At 42.5% G+C, this 22,147-nt stretch overlaps 1 protein-coding gene across 1 annotated transcript in view; it reads right to left on the minus strand.

Moving 5' to 3' along the window:
• Positions 1-15,100, minus strand: part of FAM117B (family with sequence similarity 117 member B) — an 89,256-nt gene extending 74,156 nt beyond the window's left edge. Inside the window, exon 1 of the mRNA XM_066345491.1 lies at positions 14,367-15,100. Coding sequence (XP_066201588.1) covers positions 14,367-14,958 — 592 coding nt within the window. The 5' untranslated portion in view covers positions 14,959-15,100. The remainder of the gene's footprint in view (positions 1-14,366) is intronic.
• Positions 15,101-22,147: the final 7,047 nt, after the last annotated feature.

A 22,147-nucleotide genomic window follows, 5' to 3' on the forward strand; every position in this document is an offset into this window, starting at 1 on the left:
TTCGGAAAAATGAAAAAAAAAAAAAAAAAAGGCAATCAATGAGCAACTAAGGTGTCGCAACGAAAAACTAATGATTGATGCTTCTCATCTCTCTCCATACTTGTCTATCCATCCCTCTCTCTGACTCTATCTCTGTCACTGTAAAAAAAAAGTAAAATAAAGACACAAAGCATTTTTAAAAAAATGTATCAGACAAGAGTATGCAGATGATCAGCAAAATCTCAGCACCATTACCAGAAATATGCAACTTTGCAGTATTACAGTGATCTTCAACAGAACTTCCAAGAATTATTGAGGATGCTACCTTCAATAGTGAGTTAGCAGCTTGACTAGGCGGTGGCACAGTGGACAGAGCGTCGGACTGGGATGTAGAGGACCCAGGTTCGAGACTCCGAGGTTGCCAGCCTGAGCGTGGGCTTATCTGGTTTGAGCAAAGCTCACCAGCTTGGACCCAAGGTCGCTGGCTTTAGCAAGGGGTTACTCAGTCTGCTGAAGGCCCAAGGTCAAAGCACATATGAGAAAGCAATCAATGAACAACTAAGGTGTCACAACGAAAAACTAATGATTGATGCATCTCATCTCTCTCCATTCCTGTCTGTCTGTACCTATCTAACCCTCTCTCTCTCTGTTAAAAAAAAAAAAAAAAAAGTGAGCTAGCAGTATAATCTTCATAAACTCACATTTTTTTTTGAGAGAGAGAGAGAGAGGGAGAAGCATGAACTCATAGTTGCTTCACTTTAGTTCTGCATTGCTTGTTTCTGCTACGTGCCTTGACCAGGTATCAGACCTTCAGGGCAAGCCAAGCCAATGACCTCTTGCGCAAGCCAGCAACCTTGGGCTTTCAAGCTGGTGACCTTTGGGCTCAATCCAGTGACCTCTGGAATCGTGTCGAGAATCCTGTGCTCAAGCTGGCAAGCCCACTTCAAGACAGCAATCTCTGGGTTTGCAACTGGCAACCTCAGCATTTGGTCAGTGAAGCAAGAAAATAATAGTACTCAAAAGAGGCAAAATTCGGCCCTGGCCGGTTGGCTCAGTGTGGTAGAGCGTCGGCCTGGCGTGCAGGAGTCCCGGGTTCGATTCCCAGCCAGGGCACACAGGAGAAGCGCCCATCTGCTTCTCCACCCCTCCCCCTCTCCTTCCTCTCTGTCTCTCTCTTCCCCTCCCACACCCAAGGCTCCATTGGAGCAAAGTTGGCCCGGGCACTGAGGATGGCTCTGTGGCCTCTGCCTTAGGCGCTAGAATGGCTCTGGTTGCAGCACAGCATCGCCCCCTGGTGGGCATGCCGAGTGGATCCCGGTAGGGCGCATGTGGGAGTCTATCTGACTGCCTCCCTGTTTCCATCTTCAGAAAAATACAAAAAAAAAAAAAAAAAAGAGGCAAAATTCAGTGCTATACAAGGCCTCCAAACTGAAGGGAACAAACAGACAAAGGCAAAGGATAGGGCATGGATCTTCACACTCATTTTTTTAAAATAGGCAGCCATCCATTCATTTATTCAAACAAAAATTTTATAAGGTCTCATTTACCCTATTTCTCCATGTATAAGACACTGCTGTGTATAATATGCACCTTAATTTTGGGGCCTGAAATTTGAAAAAAAAAAAGTATTAAAGTCATTGTACTCAAGTTTTATTCATCATAAACTTCATACAACTCATCACTGTCAAAACTGCCATCCAAAAAAAAAACCCCCAATAAAACTCCCATCCATTATTAGCTTGTCCTCATCTGTGTCTGATGACAAATTACTGTCTTCATATATTGTGCCTCGTCTTCAGTTCCATTTATGGCATTTGAAATGCCACACTTCTTAAATGACTGGACAACAGTCTCAATCTTGATCTTATCCCAGGATCTTTTCATGCAGGTATAAACTTCTCCTATAGTTGGTTTCTTCACTCTTCCTGCTGGTGTCAAATTGTCCCAGCAGACTTGATCCATTGGTTCATTTGTCTCTCATGCAGCTTTGAAGGGTTTGTTAATGCTGACCTCATGTGGTTGGAGCTGGGATGTCAAGCCTCCAGGTATGACGGCAAGTTTTGTTTTATGCTCTGCAGCAATCTTCTTTGTGTTTTTTGTTATGTGTGCCCTAAACTGATCAAGCACCAATAGGGCAGCTTTGCGTAAGAGCCCACCTGGTCTCGTTCTCCAAATTTTCTCAAACCAGATCTTCATCCCATCCTGATCCAATCTACCCTTGTCATGAATGTAGACAATCACTCAAGGAATGTCCTCTCTTGGCATTGTGTTTGTGTTTGAAAATCAGCATAGGGGGCAGCTTGGTTCCATTGGCACCACAAGCTAGAACAACTGTATAATGGCTCTTTTCATGTCCACTTGTCTTCACAGTTACAGTTTTCACCCCCTTCTTTAACAACAGTTCTGTTACTTGGGACATCAAATTGAAGGGGGACTTCATCCATATTTGCAATCTGCCCCAATTCAAATTGATGTGTCTTCTGACATTGAATGGCAAAACAATGAAATTAATGGACCTTCTGCTCAGAGCTTTCAGGCATCTTTTGGGCAAGTCTGGTGTGTATACGCATGCTTAGTCCATTCGTTTCATGAACCTGAAGCACCAATTGTGTCCTCCTTTGAAATCAGTAATTTCTTTTTTATCAGCAATTCTTCTTGCCTCATGCTGAACCATCTTTGTGGACACAAGAATTCCAATTGCCCTTTGCTCTTCAATCTATATCTTCAACTCCCTCTCTAAATCAGGCCATTTTGCTGACTTGCCTCTCATGACCTGCCATGGCGTTTTCAGTAGGGTTTCTTCTTCCCATAGACAGCCTTGGATTGATTTCTCAGTTGGAGGAGGGCCAAACTTATGTTCAGGGCCAATTTCCATTCACTTTTGCAAACTAGATCACTTATCTTGAATTCAACACTGTACAAAAATCTTTTCTGAGCCATTTCTGGGCAGAACATGGCAAAATGTAACCTACGGTAATATACCAATAACAAATGGGAAACAATGAGCTCAATGAGGACAGGCACAAAAAAGCAGAAAATGCAAGTAAAAATATCTACAACAATAGCGCAAAAACAAGTGCAAAAAAGCATAAAATGCAAGTAAAAAAACTACAACTACTGTATAAGGTACACCCAGATTTTTTACCTCAAATTTTTCGAAAAACGGTGTATAATACATGGGGAAATACAGGTAAATCTTGAAGTTCTTCCTACCCCCAACGCAAGGAGAGGAACAGAGTAATTATAATAGAGGTACTAGATGAGCCACACAGTTTTTATTTTTAAGTATAATTGGTAGAGAGACTGTCTGAAAGTATGGGCCTTAAACCTTCCTTATACAATTAAGACATCACATCTCTGAATAGGTTAGGAGTATTCCTGTGACACTAAATCAATTTTCAGGAGTAGACTTTCCAAGAATTCTTAAGGATAACATTAATGGCAACTGCTTTCTAGACAAGTGGAGACTGTCTAAATGGAACTAAGTTAAACAATTTGATGATTCTCTGTCTCTCTCCCTTCCTCCAACTCCCTCTTTCCCCTCCCCAAAATAGCAGAAAAAAAACCTCTTTTTAATGTCATGTAGATTTTCTTGGGGAATAAACAATAGGTAATTTCACCATGACTGCATGCTAGCCTTTATTAGAAAGATTATTAAAGACTTCCTATTAAAATAATACTGAAGGAATAAAGGGGGGGGGACAAGAAAAAACTCATGGAAATAAATAAATAAAACTGAAAGAATAAAAAGGTCTAAGTTGCAAGGAAAACAGACAGGAAAGGAGGCAAGAGCAGGAAAAGGTTCCAACCAAGTTTTGGAAGCAGATTTTTAAGTGGTAATTTAGCTGCAGTCTGATTATGAAGCTCAATTCTGATCTGTCCCAACACAAGTTCTGCATTTTTATGAAAAGTATCTTGCCATTCATTCATAGGAAAGCAGTTAATGATCTGCTGCATTTACAACTTCTTATATGAATAAACAAACATCTTTAACAAGCACCAAGAATAAAAAAAGAAGTGTTTTACTTCATTTAAAAATAAAATGTAGCCTGACCAGGCGGTGGCGCAGTGGATAGAGCGTCGGACTGGGATGTGGAAGGACCCAGGTTCCAGACCCCGGGGTTGCCGGCTTGGGAGCGGGCTGATCTGGCTTAAGCAAAAAAAAGCTCACTAGCATCGACCCAAGTTTACTGGCTCGAGTGGGGGGTTGCTCGGTCTCCTGAAGGCCCGTGGTCATGACACATATGGGAAAGCAATCGATAAAACAACTATGGTGTCGCAACGAAAAAACTGATGATTGATGCTTCTCATCTCTCTCTGTTCCTGTTTGTCTGTCCCTATCTATCCCTCTATCTGACTCTCTCTCTGTTCCTATAAAAAAAAAAAAAAAATGTAGATGTGCTCATTTCAAGTAAAACCCATAAATGACTATTTGTATAGCAAAAAGAAATAAACATCACTGACCAGGCAATGGCATAGTGGATAAAGCATCGGAGTGGGATGTGAAGAACCCAGGTTCGAAGCCCCAAGGACACCCACTTGAGCACAGGCTCACCAGCTTGAACACAAAGTCACTGGCTGGAGTGTGGGATCATAGACATGAACCTCTGGTCGCTGGCTTGAAGCCCAAGATCACGGACTTGAGTCCAAGGTCACTGGCTTGAGCAAAGGGTCACTTGCTCTGCTGTAGGCCCCTGGTCAATGCACATATGAGAAAGCAATCAATGAACAACTATAGTGCTGCAACTATGAGTTGATGCTTCTCATCTATCTCCCCTTCCTGTCTGTCCCTGTCTCTCTCTCTTGCTTAAAAAAAAAATCAACATATATGTACAATAATTCTGTTAGACCTATGTATTTGAGACAGATCATGTTACCAACAAAGAATTTTTTCAAACTCTTACATATACAAAACTGTGTCTCAGGCTAAATTTTTTCATACACTCCCTTGGTTTATGGTTTTAGTAGCTCTACTATACAACCCTGTTAATAAATTTTCATACTGCAAAAGAAAATTTACTAACTTTAATTAAGTTAAATTTAGTGAGCCTACCTTTAGAAAAGTTAAAACATAGTTATCCCTTGCCATATCATGGTTCACTTTTCAAGGTCTCACTGTATCACTGATTTTTAAGTTGTATATATATAATTTTGTATCGCAAATTTTTCGCTCTATCGTGAAATTTCACAGTATATATTTTTATATATTTTTATTTTCATTATTTTTGCGATAAAATTTAAAGCATTTTCTAGCCTAAAAAATTGAAAATATAGCCTGACCAGGCAGTGGCGCAGTGGATAGAACGTCAGACTGGGATGCGGAAGACCCAGGTTCGAGACCCTGAGCTCGCCAGTTTGAGCAAAGCTCACCAGCTTGGACCCAAGGTCCCTGGCTTGAGCAAGGGGTTACTCAGTCTGCTGTAGTCCCATGGTCAAGGCACATATGAGAAAGCAATCAATGAACAACTAAGGTGTCGCAACGAAAAACTGATGATTGATGCTTCTCATCTCTCTCCGTTCCTGTCTGTCCATCCCTATCTATCCCTCTCTCTGAATCTGTCTCTGTAAAAAAAAAACGCACACACAATAATTGAAAATATAAAAAATATTAATTAAAACATATTAAAAGAATATTAAATCAAAATAAAGTCAACATATATATAAATAATAAAATAAATATAAGGTCGCTACTTCACGGATACTTGCCTATCACGGGGGGTTCTGGAATCTAACCCTCGTGATAGATAGGGACTACCGTATTAGACTTAAGTCAATTATTTAATCAAAATGTATTGAGGCTGCCATATGGGTTTTAAAATTTATTTTAAAAAGGGATCAATTTCCAGAAAGGTAAACTAAGATTAACTATTTTTCCTTGAAAGAATTAGAAAGGAAAATACACAAAGTGAATAGGCTTATAATAATTTGGCCAAATAAAGTGATCCACAGAGAAATCAATCTGTACTCAGAAAAGGTTCCCTGAGAAATGGAAATTATTCCGGGGGTTTTCACAGAATTTGAAAATCTTTACCATCTCCTCCTTGAAATCTGATCTCTTTTGGCTTTCTCAACACTATTTTGACCATTTATCCTCCTACCACATTCTCAGGCTTCTTCAGTCTTTTCTTTCTACACTTAAAATGCTTGCTTTCTCCCAGTGTTCTATCCTCCCCAACATCAAACCCATCCTAGTGATTAGTCATTTCAAGTACTGCCCACATGCAAACGCCTAGCATAAAGTATATGTTAAATGAATGTTTAATGAAATAAATGAGTCCCAATTTTTGTCCAGAGTTCAAACTATACCCAAGTTCTAAAACTGTATTTGCATAATCTAGAAAATTATCTAGATTTCCTGAGAGCACAAACTAAATTTGTCTAGAACTAATCTCATTTTCTCCCCCTAAATTTGCATTCCCTACTGTGTAGCTTATGTACCACCATCCAAACTATTTTTTTAATGTTTATTGATAGCCCTGGCTAGTTGGCTCAGTCACAGAGCATCAGCCTGGTGTGTAGAAGTCCTGGGTTCGATTTCCAGTCAGGACAAACAGAAAAAGCGACCATCTACTTCTTCACCCCTCCCTCCTCCTTTCTTACCCTCCTGCAGCATGTCTCGATTGGTTCTGAGCATGTTGGCCCCGGGCACTGAGGATGGCTCCATAGCCTCGCCTCAGGAACCAAAATAGCTTGGTTGCAAGCAACAGAGCAGCGGCCCCACATGGGTAGAGCACCACCAGTAGGGGCTTGCTGGGTTTATCCCGGCCGGGGCACAGGCGCAAGTCTGTCACTCTGACTCCCTGCCCCTTAATAAAAAATGTTTAGAGAGAGGTAGGGGGGTTGCGGGTGAGAGAGATGGGAACATCAATCTGTTCCTGTAATGTGCCCTGACTAGGGATCAAACCAGCAATGCTTTCACTTCAGGACAATGCTCTAACCAACTGAGCTATGCAACCAGGGCCACCATCCAAACCATTATACTCAACTCCTTTCTCAATCTCAATATCCAACAGGTTACCATATCACAGTTTCCTCTATCCTTTTATTTTTGCCTTTTATCCTTTTAGATTACCACTGCATCTAAACTCAGGTGTTCAACACTTTTGCAAATTACTCTCCTATTTCAAATTCATACTCTACTCATCCTAAATATATATAAACTCTATGCATTCTAAGAATGTAAATACTACTACTAATGAAAATTTTGATACCTAAACAATTAGATGATAAATATGATATAAAAAGAGCTAACACTGAAAGATCCTGTACCCACACAGATATTACAAGGATTTTATTTTTCTAATAATCCTCTGTTGTTAAGTACTACTAATTAGCATCCTCTTTCTACAGGTAAAGTCATTTTGCTTAAGTAAACGACTAAGTAAGTGGTAATGCCAAGATCTGAACCCTGACAGTCTGGCTCTAGAGCTATTAACCACAGAATATATTCTATTCAAGACCATTGTGAAAACTCATCTTTCTACTCTTTTTCTATTGCTCCGTCTTTTCTCCCCAACAGCCTATCCTCTACATTTTAAGACATATAGAACTGAATATGATATGTATCTCTTCACATCTCTATCATCCAAGTATAAAGTTCTGTTTCTTTCTTTCCAACCCAAATCAAAAGCCATCCCTTCTGATAGAACTTCTATACCCATTCCCTATAGAATTCATTTCTCTATAAGCCGAGTACTTATCCTATTATATACCTATGTACCAGTCTTATATGACCGCTTTCGGAGTCTCTGGAGTTCCCTGTTTCTTTCACATTTCCTTGTATTGCACAGTTACTAACAAAGTAATCAAAGCTTACAGAATTGAACTTAATTAAGTGTAAATTCTGCTAGCCAAAATGTACAACTGATAGTAAGGTTCTACTTTACCTCACCTTCCACTGGAATATATAGATGTTACAACCAAACAGATTCCCTTAAAGGTGTGAAATTAGCAGCAGTTCTTTAAATGTTAGAGAAACACTGAATTCTTAAAGCCGTGTACTTCACAAAGTACTAGAAAGTACAAGTCTAAGATGTCACAAATATTAAGTTCTGGTACCCTACTTGCTCTTGATTATTAGTCCAGAGACATCTATCTCTTATTGCTCTTGCCACTTTCCCAACCCCAATAAACAACCAAATTCATGCATAACATAATGTATCCAAAGTAAGGGGAAAATTAGCAAAAACACAACTTGCTATCAGCCACACTGCAAAAATGACTTTTACACATACTGTACTAATGCCATTTTCTCTAACGAGGGATTTTCAAAAGATTTTTCTTTAGTACATCTAATGACTTTTTTTTTAATTTAGAGTACAGCAACATCACAGTGGGTTGGAGATCGGCTTGCAAGGTCTGTAGTAGGGCCTGGAACCTGCATTTTACCAAGGATCTAAGTGATTCTGATAAAAATGAACCAGAACCACACTTTAAGAAACAGTTCTGTATATTCACAGGCAACGTTCTCTCCAATTTGAAATTTCATACAACCATGAAAACTAAGCTTATACTGGCTGGCAATTTAGGCTATATCCACTAAAACAAGAAGCAAAATAATGATACCTAATAGCTAACTTTTATGATGAGATATAGTCCAAAATATTTTAAATTTTTCTTCATGTAATCCTTACTACCATATAAAGTAGGTATCATCATCACCTTTTATACAGATGAGAAAGTTAAAGGGTCAGAAAGTTATTCATTCCCCGTATCACATGGCTTTTAGGTAGCAGAACACAGGTATTAAACCCAGCCTGTCTACCCAACACTTGTGCTCCTAACCTCCATGCTATGCCATCTCTCCATTTACATCTATTTGACATTTTACTAGGTAAGACAGAATCAGGTAAAAAGAGGAAAGACACAAAAACAAACTTTCCTTCTTTCACCATTTTATCTATAGTTAACACTGTTCCCTAGTTACCATCTCTGAGCATCTCAGTTCCTAATGACAAATTACTTTGCCATGGAAATAGCAGGCTCTGAAGGTGGAAAGTCTCAAGTATTAGTCAGGTGTATCTTGGTAAATTATCTTCTCCATTCAGTAGGTTGTCTTTGTGTGTGTGTGTGTGTGTGTGTGTGTGTGTGTGTGTGTGTGTGTGTGTGTGTGTGTGTGTGTGTCAGAGACAGAGAGAGCAAGAAAGAGGGACAGATAGGGAGAGACAGACAGGAAAGGAGAGAGATGAGAAACATCAATTCTTTGTTGCGGCTCCTTAGTTGTTCATTAATTAATTTCTCATATATGCCTTTACCAGGGGGCTACAGCAGACCGAGTGACCCCTTGCTCAAGCCAGTGACCTTGGGCTCAAGCTGGTGAGCCTTGCTCAAACCTGATGAGCCCGTGCTCAAGCTGGCAACCTTGGGGTCTTAAACCTGGGTCCTCCACATCCCAGTCCGACGCTCTATCCACTGCGCAACTGCCTGGTCAGGCCAGTAGGTTGTTTTGTTGAAGGTTTCCTTTGCTGTGCAAAACTTTTTAGTTTGATGTAAATTTTCACCAATGAAACATCTGATAAGGTGTTAATATCCAAAATTGATAAATAATTTAGACAACTTGCCTGACTGAAAGTAGTGGAGTGGATAGAGTGCAGACCCAGAATGCTTAGGTGCCAGTTCGAAAACCAATGTCACCAACTTGAGTCTGGGTCACCAACTTGAGCACAGGGTTGCCCATGCAATCCTGAAGTGACCGGTTTGAGCCCAAAGTTGCCAGCTCGACCCCAAGGTCACTGGTCCAATCCCCCGGTCAAGGCTGCAGTCAATGCACTAGTGGAGCAACAAACAAGTTGATGCTTCTCTTCCTCTCTCTCCCCATTCATCTCTCACACACACAAAAAAAAAAAGGCCAAGAAAAAGGAGAAAAACTTCAAGACAACTAACTTAACACTAGAAAAACAATCCAATTACAAAATGGGCAGAAGACTTGAATAGACATTTCTGCAAGGAAGACATACAGCTGGCCAACAGAAATGTGAAAAGATGCTCAACATCACTAATCAGAGAAATGCAAATCAAAGCCACAATGAGAAGTCACTTCACACCTAGCAGAATGGCTACCATCAATAAAACAATAAACAACAAATGGTAAAGAAAAGGGACCCTAGTGTACTGTTGGTGAGAATGCAAACTGGTGCAAACACTAAGGAAAACAGCGTGGAGGTTCCTCAAAAAACTAAGAATGTAATTGCCTTATAACTGCAGCACTATTTTTTTTTTAATTTATTGATTAGAGAGCAAGAGGAAGCGGGGACAAGGACGGGAGAAAGGGGGGAGAGGGGGAGAGAAACATCCAATTTGCTGTTTCACACACTTATGCATTCATTGGTTGATCTCCATATGTGCCCTGACAAGGGATCAAACCCGCAACCCTGGCCCATTGGGACGACAATGCAACCCACTGAGATACTTGGCCAGGGCCCATTGCAGCATTATTTACAACAGCCAAGCTATGGAAGCAACTCAAGTGCCACCAAATGCATAAAAAGGCTGTGGTACATTTACACAATGGAATAGTACTCAGCTGTAAAAAAGAAATCTTACCTTTTGCTACAGCATGGATAAACCTAAAGGGTATTACACTAAGTGAAATAAATCAGAGAAAGACAAATACCATATGACTTCACTTACATGTTAGATCTAATGAACGAAAAAGAAACAGACTTATAAATACAGAGAACAGACTGACAGCTGTCAGACGGAAAGGGGTTTGGGGACTGGGTGAAAAAGGTAAAGCAGTACAAATTGTTAGTTATGGAATAGTCACAGATGTAGATGACAGCATATGGAATATAGTCGATAATTTCATGACAACCATGAATGGGGCCAGGTGGGTACTTGAGGCATAAGGGGGACCACTCTGTAAAGTATATGATTTTCAAACCACTTTGTTATATATCTGAAAATTAATTCAGAATAATGTTGAATGTAACTGAAAATATCTTTCAGGGATGGGTGCTTGAATTACCTTATAGAGCAATTTTCAACCTTTTTTTATCTCATGGCACACATAAACTATCAAAATTCTGCAGCACATCAAAATATATATTTTCTGCCAATCTGACAAAAAAAAGGGGGGGGGTATAATTTTGATTCATTCACACAGGACAGCTATTGCGTTCGCTATCGCCATTTTTTCATTTGACAATCCAAGGGAAAAGAGGTCAGTGACCCTGACTGAAGAGTTAGGTACTGCATGTTTTAAAAATTCTTATAGTACACCAGTGTGCCTCTAGCAGCACAGTAGTTGAAAATCATTGCCTTGTATTAGCCAAGAAAAGGGGAGTTCTGGAAGAGCCAATGATTAGTTCTAACCCTGGAGGAATAAAGCAACCAGGTAGGTAGCAAAAGAGGGACAACTCTCTAAGGATCACTAACAAAGGCAACAGCATCCAGTTGACCTGACAGATACCCAGAAAGTGGCAGCCTGATCTAGACAGACCCTGGAACTTGAGTCATATGAGGTTTACAAAACTATGTAAGGTGAACAGTTCTCCTCTAAAGTAAAGACTTCTACATTTTTCACTGAGGCTGTTAAGCTGGTGTTAATTTCCCTTTAGTCTAAAGGGCTTTTCTTTTCTCTCCTTCCAGTTTTTGTCAGAGAAAATAAAGTTAATAGTCTAGTTTGTGCTATGAAGAGTTGAAATTTGAAAATTTTTGTCCCACTCTGCATCAAGACTACATAACTGGAAAGGAAACTATCAGACATCCACTTCAGTATAACTTAGGAACAGGCAGTATCCCTTTTCATACCTAGTTGAGAGTGCTGCATTAGAGGAGTTTTTATTTTCCTGGGTTTTGGGGGAGGTGGGGAATGAGAAAGGTTAATTTTACAGTATGATGACTGTATGGAATGAGACAGCTAGAAGGGAGGTTTGGGCAACATGAAGAACGGACATACCAGGCCTGACCAGGCAGTGGCGCAGTGGATAGAGCGTCAGACTAGGACGCCGAGGACCCAGGTTCGAGACCCCAAGGTCGCCAGCTTGAGCGCGGGCTCATCTGGTTTGAGCAAAGCTCACCAGCTTGGACCCAAGGTCGCTGGCTCGAGCAAGGGGTCACTTGGTCTGCTGTAGCCCCTTCGCCTCCACCCCCCCCTCCCGCCCCCATCAAGGCACATATGAGAAATCAATCAATGAACAAGTAAGGAACCGAAACAAAGAACTGATGTTTCTCATCTCTCTCCCTTCCTGTCTGTCTGTCCCTATCTGTCCCTCTCTCTCTCTCTGTCACAAAAAAAAAAAAAAGAAAAAAAAGGATGGGCACACCAGGAGCCTGAGGTCCCTGGAAATGGAGCCCTTCTGCTCTTCTAGAGATAAGAAAAGAGCACTTTTCTCCACATATTGCTAATACTTATTTAACCCAGCTTTCTTCAGACTGCGGCTCTGCTTCAAGGGTCAAACAGTAAAAGGGTAGCCAGATTCTATTATCAGAATGTGGTCACGGCCTCCTGCCTCCATTACTACTGCCCACTTAAGCAGCTCGCCTTCCCTTCTACCTGCCACATGATGCCAGCTCCAGAAAGTTGAAATTAAACTGAAGCAATTATGTTCACTAGATAGCTCTAAGAGTTACTTCAAAAACTAAGCACATGCGCCTGACCAGGCGGTGGCGCAGTGGATGGAGCATAGGTCTGGGATGCGGAAGACCCAGGTTCGAGACCTGGAGGTCGCCAGCTTGAGCGCAGGCTCATCTGGTTTGAGCACAGCTCACCAGTTTGGACCCAAGGTTGCTGGCTTGAGCAAGGGGTTACTCGCCATGGTCAGGGCACACATGAGAAAGCAATCAATGAACTAAGGTGTCGCAACGAAAAACTGATGACTGATGCTTCTCACCTCTCTCCATTCCTGTCTGTCCCTATCTATCCCTCTCTCTGACTCTCTGTGTCTCTGTAAAAAAAAACAAAACAAAAACTAAGCACATGCAATTTGGGTGTGCTTACAGCTAACAGCTCCCCAGGTTCTATGTTATACATCATAAAGCTACGTCCTTGATAAAATGTAAAAGATATGGTTTTCGGAGTACTACACAGCAAAGTTCAAATGTCAACTCTAAAACTTGTTACCTAACCTCGCTAAAACCTACTATGAGAATTAAAATCTGAACTTGTAGGTAAATCACTCACCATATAGCAAGAGCTCACTCAGTACCTGACAGCTATTATTTGAAAGGGAGGGGGGGAAGGTTCTAGTACTTTGAACAAGCTTTAAAAAGCATTCTGCATTGCCAGAAGATTTTAAACAGCACTTTTGCTCTCGTTATAAAACACTACTGATATTTTTCAAGGCAATTCTCTCCAACAAAAAGTATCCATTGTCTAAAATATCTGATAAAATAAATAGTAAGAAAAACTCATCCTCCCTACATTTCTGCATGAACCTTTGAAATCACTTTATCTGTTTTATTGGGTTAGGAAGTACCATACTAACTTCCCTGAAATTTCCAGCCAGTCTACCTGAAAGATTTCAACCGAAATTCTCCAGACAAAAAAAGACAAAAGTATATATGTTGGCAGTATTAACACATAAACTAAAACCCACCCATACCTTTCTTCACTAGATTCTAACAGGAAGTCAATCAGATGATGAATTTTCTCTTTCCATTTTCACAGTTTTAATTTCTCTATTGAATTACTCTTTACGAATGACTCCAATGGCCGTTCAGAACCTTTCCCAGAAAAGGTCTCAGGTATAGAGAAAAATAACAGTTTCCAGATCTCTAAAATAACAACAAATAAACCTTGTTAAAGGATTAAAAAAAAAGTGAATGGTTTTACACCCTAAACAGTGTATCAGTCTATTAGAAATTCACCCAGACCCTCAAAGTTCATAAACCTTCCGAAGGAATCCTGCTTAATTTACTTCACTTCTTGCTACCCACTTATCAAGTCTTAGGAAATGCTAATAGCTCCCAGCCTCATGTCTCTTCAGGGATCCAAATCTGCTATGCTGACGTATTCAGTCCCCAAAATCAGGAACTGTTTTGTGAAAGAGAAATACTTAGCTGCAGGCGTGTGCTATATTAACATTAACGATGTCACTAAAAGTGACAAACCACTCCTGGTCTTGACATCAAAGGAGGGCAAGCAGTAACCAGCGGTGGCCAGGATCCCAGGTTTATCATCAACACGTATCAGACCAAGCACTAGGTTAGCGGGTGCACCCCCACCGCCTGGGACAAGCGTGGACCGGCTGAGGGATGAATGAATCCGGCGGGGAGCTGCGGGTGGCGCGGGGCAGGCCCGAGGAAGGCGGGGCCGCGCCACCCGGGCCCCGCCCCCAGCCACCCCGGCTCCGCGGCAGCGCCGCAGTCCCCGCGCGGTAGCAACGCGCGCCCCGGACCCCTTCCCGGCGCCGCCTTCCCCTCGCCGTACAGCCCCCAACACGTACCTGCTTTGCAAACGGGGGCGCTCGGGCTCCTCCTCTCCGGGGAGCATCGGCTCTGTTCCGGGGACCTCCTCCGGTGCCGGACGCGGGCTGAGGGTGGGGCTGCATTCACCTCGCCAGTCCACAGGTGGGTGGGCGACGAGCACGGCGACGACACGGTGCCCAGCAGCGGCGGAGGGGGCTGCGGCCGTGGGGGGCTCCCGCGAGCTCCGGGCGTGGCGCCGCGCGTGGGGCTGGTTCCTCGCGTGGACGTCGCGGACGCGCTCGTCTGCGTGGCCACCGTGGGGCTGGTGCGCGCGGCCGCACTCCCGCCCCCGCGAGTGGGGCTCGTACTGCGCGAGGCTGTGCGCGGAGCCCCGCCGCCCGAGGGGCCTGAGGCGCCACCACAGCAGCCGCCGTTGTTGTTGCCGCCGCCGCCGCCGCCGCTGCTCCTCGTGGGGCTGCCATGTTGCTGCTGCTGCTGCTTCAGCTGGAACGGAACCGTCGCCCTCATGGGCTGCAAGCGGCTCCCGGCTCCCCCGGCTGGGGCGACCGCACCGCCCCCGAGGGAGCTGGCTGGCGTCGGGGACCCATTGCGCCTCACCCGTTGGGACATGGTCCACCCTGCCCGGTGACGGGGCGAGACGGGTGGGGGGCGTTGTTGGCTTGAAGGGAAAAAATTCTCGAGGCCGAAGGGAAGGTCCCCGCGACGGGGTGACGAAGCCGGAATCCGGGGTGCGGGGGGCGACTAAGCTGCGGTCGACAGTAACGAGGTGGTGCAGCCGCCGCCGCCGCTTCTCCTCATCAACAATAGTGTCTCCTCCGCAGCCCCCGCCCCCCGCGGACGCCCATTGGTGTAGCGTCAGCCGCGCTCGAGCCGCTCCACCGCTCCCATTGGCTGCAAGCAGCTCGGCCCCGGCCCCCGGAGCCTTAGAGAGCCTAGCTTTGCGCGGAGACCGTCCGCTCTTTAAAGAGAAAGAGGCCCGCCCCCCGGGGGGAGGGGGCGCTGAGGAAAGAGGCCGTGTGTATGTGTAGTGTGCGCGCGCGCGCGCGCGCGTGTGTGTGTACACGTGAGAATTCGTACGCGCGCGCCTGGTCACGCGCGTCTTTCCCTTCCACTGAAGGGATCCCTGGGCACGCAGGCTCTGGAGTATTGCCAAAGAGAATGTCCCGAACCAAAACCATCCCCAGCGATTTCTGAAGTCTTCCTCTCATAACTGTGTCCTTACCTCAGTATTGACTGATAGAGACCGTGTACGTGGCTTTTTTTTTTTTCCTTGATCTTTTTTTGTTTTAATTCCATCAACGTTTGGGTAGGGATCAAAGGAGAAGAAATTTGATCTTACTGGCATTTTGCACCTCATCTCCTCTTTTTGTAAGCCCAACAAAGAGCCAAGTATTAAACAGATTAAAATTGTTTACTAGAATGAAGTTGTAGATTGTAACTACGAAGTCTAGTTATCATATACTATTACTAACCTCCTGTATCTCAAGTAATCAAGAATGTTTTTTAATCAGCTACTTCACAGTTACCTGGTCCCTTGGAAAAATGTCTGCTACCTTACAAGTTTGTGAAAGGCCTTAGTTTACAAAGGGGTTTATTTGATCTTCACAATCATTATTTGAGACAGAACTGGACCAGCCATTCATATTTTTATCCAGTGGAGGGAACAAGTCTGTATTATGAGCAAGAATTCAGGACAAGAGGCAGTAACACTAGTTCTAAAATAACCTTAGGGGCTCCTCATCAAGACAAGAAAAAATGGTGGACCCTCACCCCACATACATCTCAGGCTATCAATTGTCTATGACCTCTTCTTTTCCCTTTACTACTTTATTAAGTAACGTACATTGTAGACAGATTCATCTGTACAAATGGGAGAATGGAAGGCACAGGATGATTTGCTCTAGATCTGAAATTCTACTAGGTCCCTGTGCACTGTGGTGGAAAGCCTTTGAAGACCTAGAGAGGAGACTGAAATCCCAAATCCACCACTTATTCTTTGACTTTTTACAGGTTACCAGCCAGTTTCCTTATCTGTAAAATGCCGTTAGACAAGCCATCTCTTTCATCCAATTGTTGTGATTATTAACCAAGGGTTAAATGAGAATGTGGTATGCAGAAGATACTCAACACCCCTGACCTAAGCAGAGGCGCAGTGGATAAAGGATCGGACTAGGACCCAGGTTCAAAATCCCAAGGTCCTGGCTTGAGCGCGGGGTCACCAGCTCTGCTGCAGCTCCACCCCACCCCCACCCCGTCAAGGCACATATGAGAAAGCAGTCAATAACTAAGGTGTCTCAACGAAGAATTGATACTTCTCATCTCTCTCCCTTCCTGTCTCTCTCTGTCTCCGTCTCTGACACACACACACACACACACACACACACACACACACACACACGAAGATACTCAACAATTCCAGAGTCTTCGTGTGATTCACAAGTCCACATTTCTTCTTTTTGCCAACTTCCCCTCTCTCTCCCACCAACCACAAAGAGAGGCTCCAGGCCCGGGAAAGTGCCTTGTTGGCTTGTGCTCTGGATAGACCTGACATCACTCACTACTCATTCCCACAACTTAGAGTGAAGACAAAAGTAGCTACTCACTAGACAGGGTACATAGGAAACTGCTAGCAAGATTCATGCAGAAAGCTAAGGCGGATCTTAAAGCAAGAGAGAAGATAAGCCTTTAAATAAGGATTTCACGGAAGCTGATTCTGGCACTTTGTTCTGCACAAAGTAGCAACTCAGTATATATTTACTGAATTAAACTGCAGGAGTTCAGCATCCCTAGTGTCTTAGGCATCCTGATCATTCACTTTTTATGTTACCAAACTAGAGACCTATGCTTTTCTAAGCTGAAATACTAATTTCATCACAGAAGTTTATTAGATCAAAGAGTTAAAAAGTCCTTGGCTCAATCATGAGTTCACCTTTTGCTTCTAGTCATGTTTCCTATAAAACCTAAAGCTCCATAGCTCCAGAAAATGCCTCTTTTGTGTCTTGACAGCTTACCTCACTAAAGCAGTTTTGGACTTAATTTTAAACAAATGAGAACATGTCAACTGAAGCAGGTATTAACCATTTCAGCCCCCTTTGTATTAAAGGATATTTATGAGGCCTTGTAAATAAAACTTTGAAATATAAAATCATGAAAGAATGCTTTAAAAATGCTCACTTGCCCTGACCGGATAGTTCAGTTCAGTTGTTTAGCGCATCATACCAAAGTGCAGAGGTTGCTGTTTGATCCTTGATCATCGCATATACAGGAACATATTAATGTTCCTTCTCTCTCTCTTCCTTCCTCTCTCTAAAATTAATAAATAAAAAATTTTAATAAAAATACTCACTTGGATACTTTACAACTTTTTGATCTGATTTTAAGATTTAATGGCAATGCAAAAACATATTATTTACTTCATTATCCGTCATTGAAGATTCAAAACAATGCATTGAGGTGACATATTGGTCTTCAGTTTGCTGGTATACCCATGAAGAGTGTCCTTGTATTTCAAAGATCAACATAATAAACATGTCTTTCTTTGGTTTAACCCTTTAACCCTGTTCTTATGATTTAATTCAAATTTTCCATTTTCTCTCCAAGGTTGAAATGTGGCTGTATGAAGTTGAGGAAACAATATATTGGAATTAGTTTATCCAAATTTAAACTCCAGAAGACAAAATATGCTTCTGTGCTTTTTTAACTCTTCAAAATGATCCTGTTATGGTAAAGGAGGGTGGGGTTTTTTGTTTTGTTTTGTTTTATAATTAACACCATAAACTCCATTCCTAATTTTTTTTATTTATTCATTTTGAGAGGAGAGAGAGAGAATGAGAGAGAGAGAGAGAGAGAGAGAGAGAGAGAGAGAGAAAGGGGGGAGGAGCAGGAAGCATCAACTCCCATATGTGCCTTAGACCAGGCAAGTGCAGGGTATTGAACCAGCGACCTCAGCATTCCAGGTCGATGCTTTATCCACTGCACCACCACAGGTCAGGCAAGGAGGGTGGGTTTTTAAAAAGTTTCTAGCCTGACCAGGTGGTGGCGCAGTGGATAGAGCATCGGACTGGGATGGGAAAGATCCAGGTTTGAGACCCCAAGGTCACCAGCTTGAGCATGGGCTCATTCTGGTTTGAGCAAAGCTCACCAGCTTGGACCCAAGGTTGCTGGCTCGAGCAAGGGGTTACTCAGTCTGCTGAAGGCCCATGGTCAAGGCACATATGAGAAAGCAATCAATGAACAACTAAGGTGTCACAATGAAAAACTAATGATTGATGCTTCTCATCTCTCTCCATTCCTGTCTGTCTGTCCCTATCTATCCCTCTCGCTGACTCTCTCTCTGTCTCTGTAAAAAATAAAAAAGAAAGTTTCTAGGTTTTTTCTCTCCATAGTTCTATTAGCATCAGACATATTCTTTTATAAAGCTCTAAAATGTCATTGAATGGAACAGTATGCAGCCACTAAAATGATAATTATGAAGTCATAAGGTCCTATCACTTTAAAATAGAAAAAATAATAATTATGCATTCATTGTAGCTGCAACAATACAAAAATGCTCATGCATTCTAAACAAATATTAAAGGATAAAGCTGATGTGAAAATAAAATAATCATTTTTAATGTGGGATTTGGGAAGGTTTTTTTCCCCTAAGAAATAATGATATACAATTTCCTAATAAAAAGGGAGAATTATCAGATCTTATATTTCAAAGTGATATCCTTTACTTAAAATCTGATTGCTACTTTTCTAAGACTTTTGTTTAGACCAGTTCATCAAGGACTTTCATAGCACTACACATTCCAGTGTCATTCTTATTTCTCTGACTACTCCTTGGTCACTTTTGCTGGCTCCTACTCAACCTGATTCTTAAATGGTGAGTGTCGCAGGACTCCATCTCAAACCTTTCACTCCACTCATTCCCTACACAGATAGCTTCATTTGTACATTAAATTCCATGACCAGCACACTGCCATCTATTCAACTGACTGGCATCTCTCATTACCTACTGGTTGACATTAACTAGTGATGGTCCCAACGTGTTAAAATTTATTATATTACATCGATTTTATTACAGATGTTTTAATATTTAAAATATATTTTGAAAATGAAATTCAAATCAAACATTTATTCCACCCTTGAGGCACAGGGCAGTTTAAATACCATTCCACTAGACTGTGATATAATTGAAAGCAGGAAATATATTTTATTCATCTCTGTCTCTCCAATACCAAACATGATAGTTTGATGAATAAATATTGTTAACTGAAAATATAAAAAAATTGATTTCTTAGCCCCAAAGTAATCTTATTAAAAATTCGTGTATTGCCTGACCAGGCAGTGGATAGAGCATCGGACTGGGATGGGGAAGATCCAGGTTTGAGACTCCGGGGTTGTCAGCTTGAGCGTGGGCTCATCTGGCTTAAGGAAAAAGCTCACTAGCATGGACCCAAGGTCACTGGCTCGAGCAGGGGGTTACTAAGTCTGCTGAAGGCCCGCAGTCATGGCACATATGAGAAAGCAATCAATGAACAACTATGGTGTCGCAACAAAAAACTGATGAGTGATGCTTCTCATCTCTCTCCATTCCTGTCTGTCTGTCCCTATCTATCCCTCTATCTGACTCTCTCTCTGTCCCTGTAAAAAAATTAAAAAATAAACAAATAAAAAAAAATTCGTGTATTGAGTTTTCTGAGTACACTAACTCCATCCTTATTATAAACAATTTGATACAAAAAAAATTTAATTAGAAAATAAAATTCACAGTTCCCAATTTTTCACTTTTCTCTCTATATAGTGATACACATTTATAAGAATTTTTACTTTAAAAAAGAGAATCCTGCCTGACCAGGCGGTGGCGCAGTGGATAGAGCTTTGGACTGGGATGCAGAAGGACCCAGGTTCAAGACCCCGAGGTCGCCAGCTTGAGCGCGGGCTCATCTGGTTTGAGCAAAAGGCTCACCAGCTTGGACCCAGGGTCCCTGGCTGGAGCAGGGAGTTGCTCGGTTTGCTGGGGGCCCGCAGTCAAGGCATATGAGAAAGCAAAAGCAATCAGTGAGCAACTAAGGTGTCGCGATACACAACGAGTCTCATCTCTCCGTTCCTGTTTGTCTGTCCCTGTCTATCCCTCTCTCTGACTCTCTCTCTGTCTCTGTTAAAAATAAAAAATAAAAAAAAAAGAGGATCACATTATGGCTACACTGTTTTCACCATCTTTTCACTCAATATATATCTAGATTCTTTCTTATCACTTGGCAGTACAGTCAAGTGCCGCTTAACAATAGGGATATGTTCTGAAAAATGCATCCGTTGGCAATTTTGTCATTGCGCAAACATCATAGAGTGCACTTACACAAACCTAGATGGTACAGCACACTACACACTGAGGCTGTATGGTACAGCTTACTGCTCCTAGGCTACATATCTGTACAAAACAACATAAGATTAAATCGTGCACAAAAGAATATGATGCAATCAAGAGATGCATAAATGAAATGTATGAGGCTGTTATCAGTGTAACTTGACACTGTTTTACAGCAAACTTCTTTATAAGTAGAAAGAATACACTCTAAGTGATGGTAAAAAGTATGGCATTGTAAATACAAAAACCAGTAACACAGTTGTTTGTTGTCATTATCAGTAATACATCATATGTGTTATATAGGCATACCTCCAAAATATTGTGGGTTCAGTTACAAACCACTGCAATAAAGTAAGTATCGCAATAAAATGAGGTATGCCTATACTTTTATAGGACTGGCAGCACAGTAGGTTTCTTTACACCTGCGTTACCACAAACATGAGAGTAATATGTTGCACTGGGACTTTACAATGGCTATGATGCCACTAGGCAATAGGAATTTTTCGACTCCCTTATAGTCTTGTGGAACCATCATTGTTTTTGGTCCATTGTTAAATGCAACATTGTTATGTAGCACATGACTGTACCATATTTTAACAAATCTCCTACTCATGGCATTTAGGTTATTTTCAACTTTTTGATATAATATACAATGGTCTAATGACATCTTCGCAGTTATACTCTGCAGTCTTTTGAGAATATTTAAAATTTCTTGTTATATAAAAGCAATATGTATGCACAAATTAAGAAATCAGATGGTCTAGCGTGCGGAGGACCCGGGTTCGATTCCCGGCCAGGGCACACAGGAGAAGCGCCCATTTGCTTCTCCACCCCTCCGCCGCGCTTTCCTCTCTGTCTCTCTCTTCCCCTCCCGCAGCCAAGGCTCCATTGGAGCAAAGATGGCCCGGGCGCTGGGGATGGCTCTGTGGCCTCTGCCTCAGGCGCTAGAGTGGCTCTGGTCGCAACATGGCGACGCCCAGGATGGGCAGAGCATCGCCCCCTGGTGGGCAGAGCGTAGCCCTTGGTGGATCCCGGTCGGGCGCATGCGGGAGTCTGTCTGACTGTCTCTCCCCGTTTCCAGCTTCAGAAAAATGAAAAAGAAAAAAAAAAAAAAAAAAGAAATCAGATGGTGTTAGAAGGCTGATTTTCTTAAGTAACCATTTGTTCATTTTCACTGCCCTTCCCAAACCCTCCAAAGAAGTGTTAAATCTCTCTGTAAATGATTAGTGGTTTGTTTTTCGCTTAAAAAATCTTAATGGAGGCCCTGGCCGGTTGGCTCAGTGGTAGAGCGTCGGCCTGGCGTGCAGAAGTCCCGAGTTCGATTCCCGGCCAGGGCACAGAGGAGAAGCGCCCATCTGCTTCTCCACCCCTCTCCCTCTCCTTCCTCTCTGTCTCTCTCTTCTCCTCCCGCAGCCGAGGCTCCACTGGAGCAAAGATGGCCCGGGT

The sequence above is a fragment of the Saccopteryx leptura genome, chromosome 7, assembly GCF_036850995.1.
Source record: "Saccopteryx leptura isolate mSacLep1 chromosome 7, mSacLep1_pri_phased_curated, whole genome shotgun sequence".
In the NCBI taxonomy this organism is placed as follows: domain Eukaryota; kingdom Metazoa; phylum Chordata; class Mammalia; order Chiroptera; family Emballonuridae; genus Saccopteryx; species Saccopteryx leptura.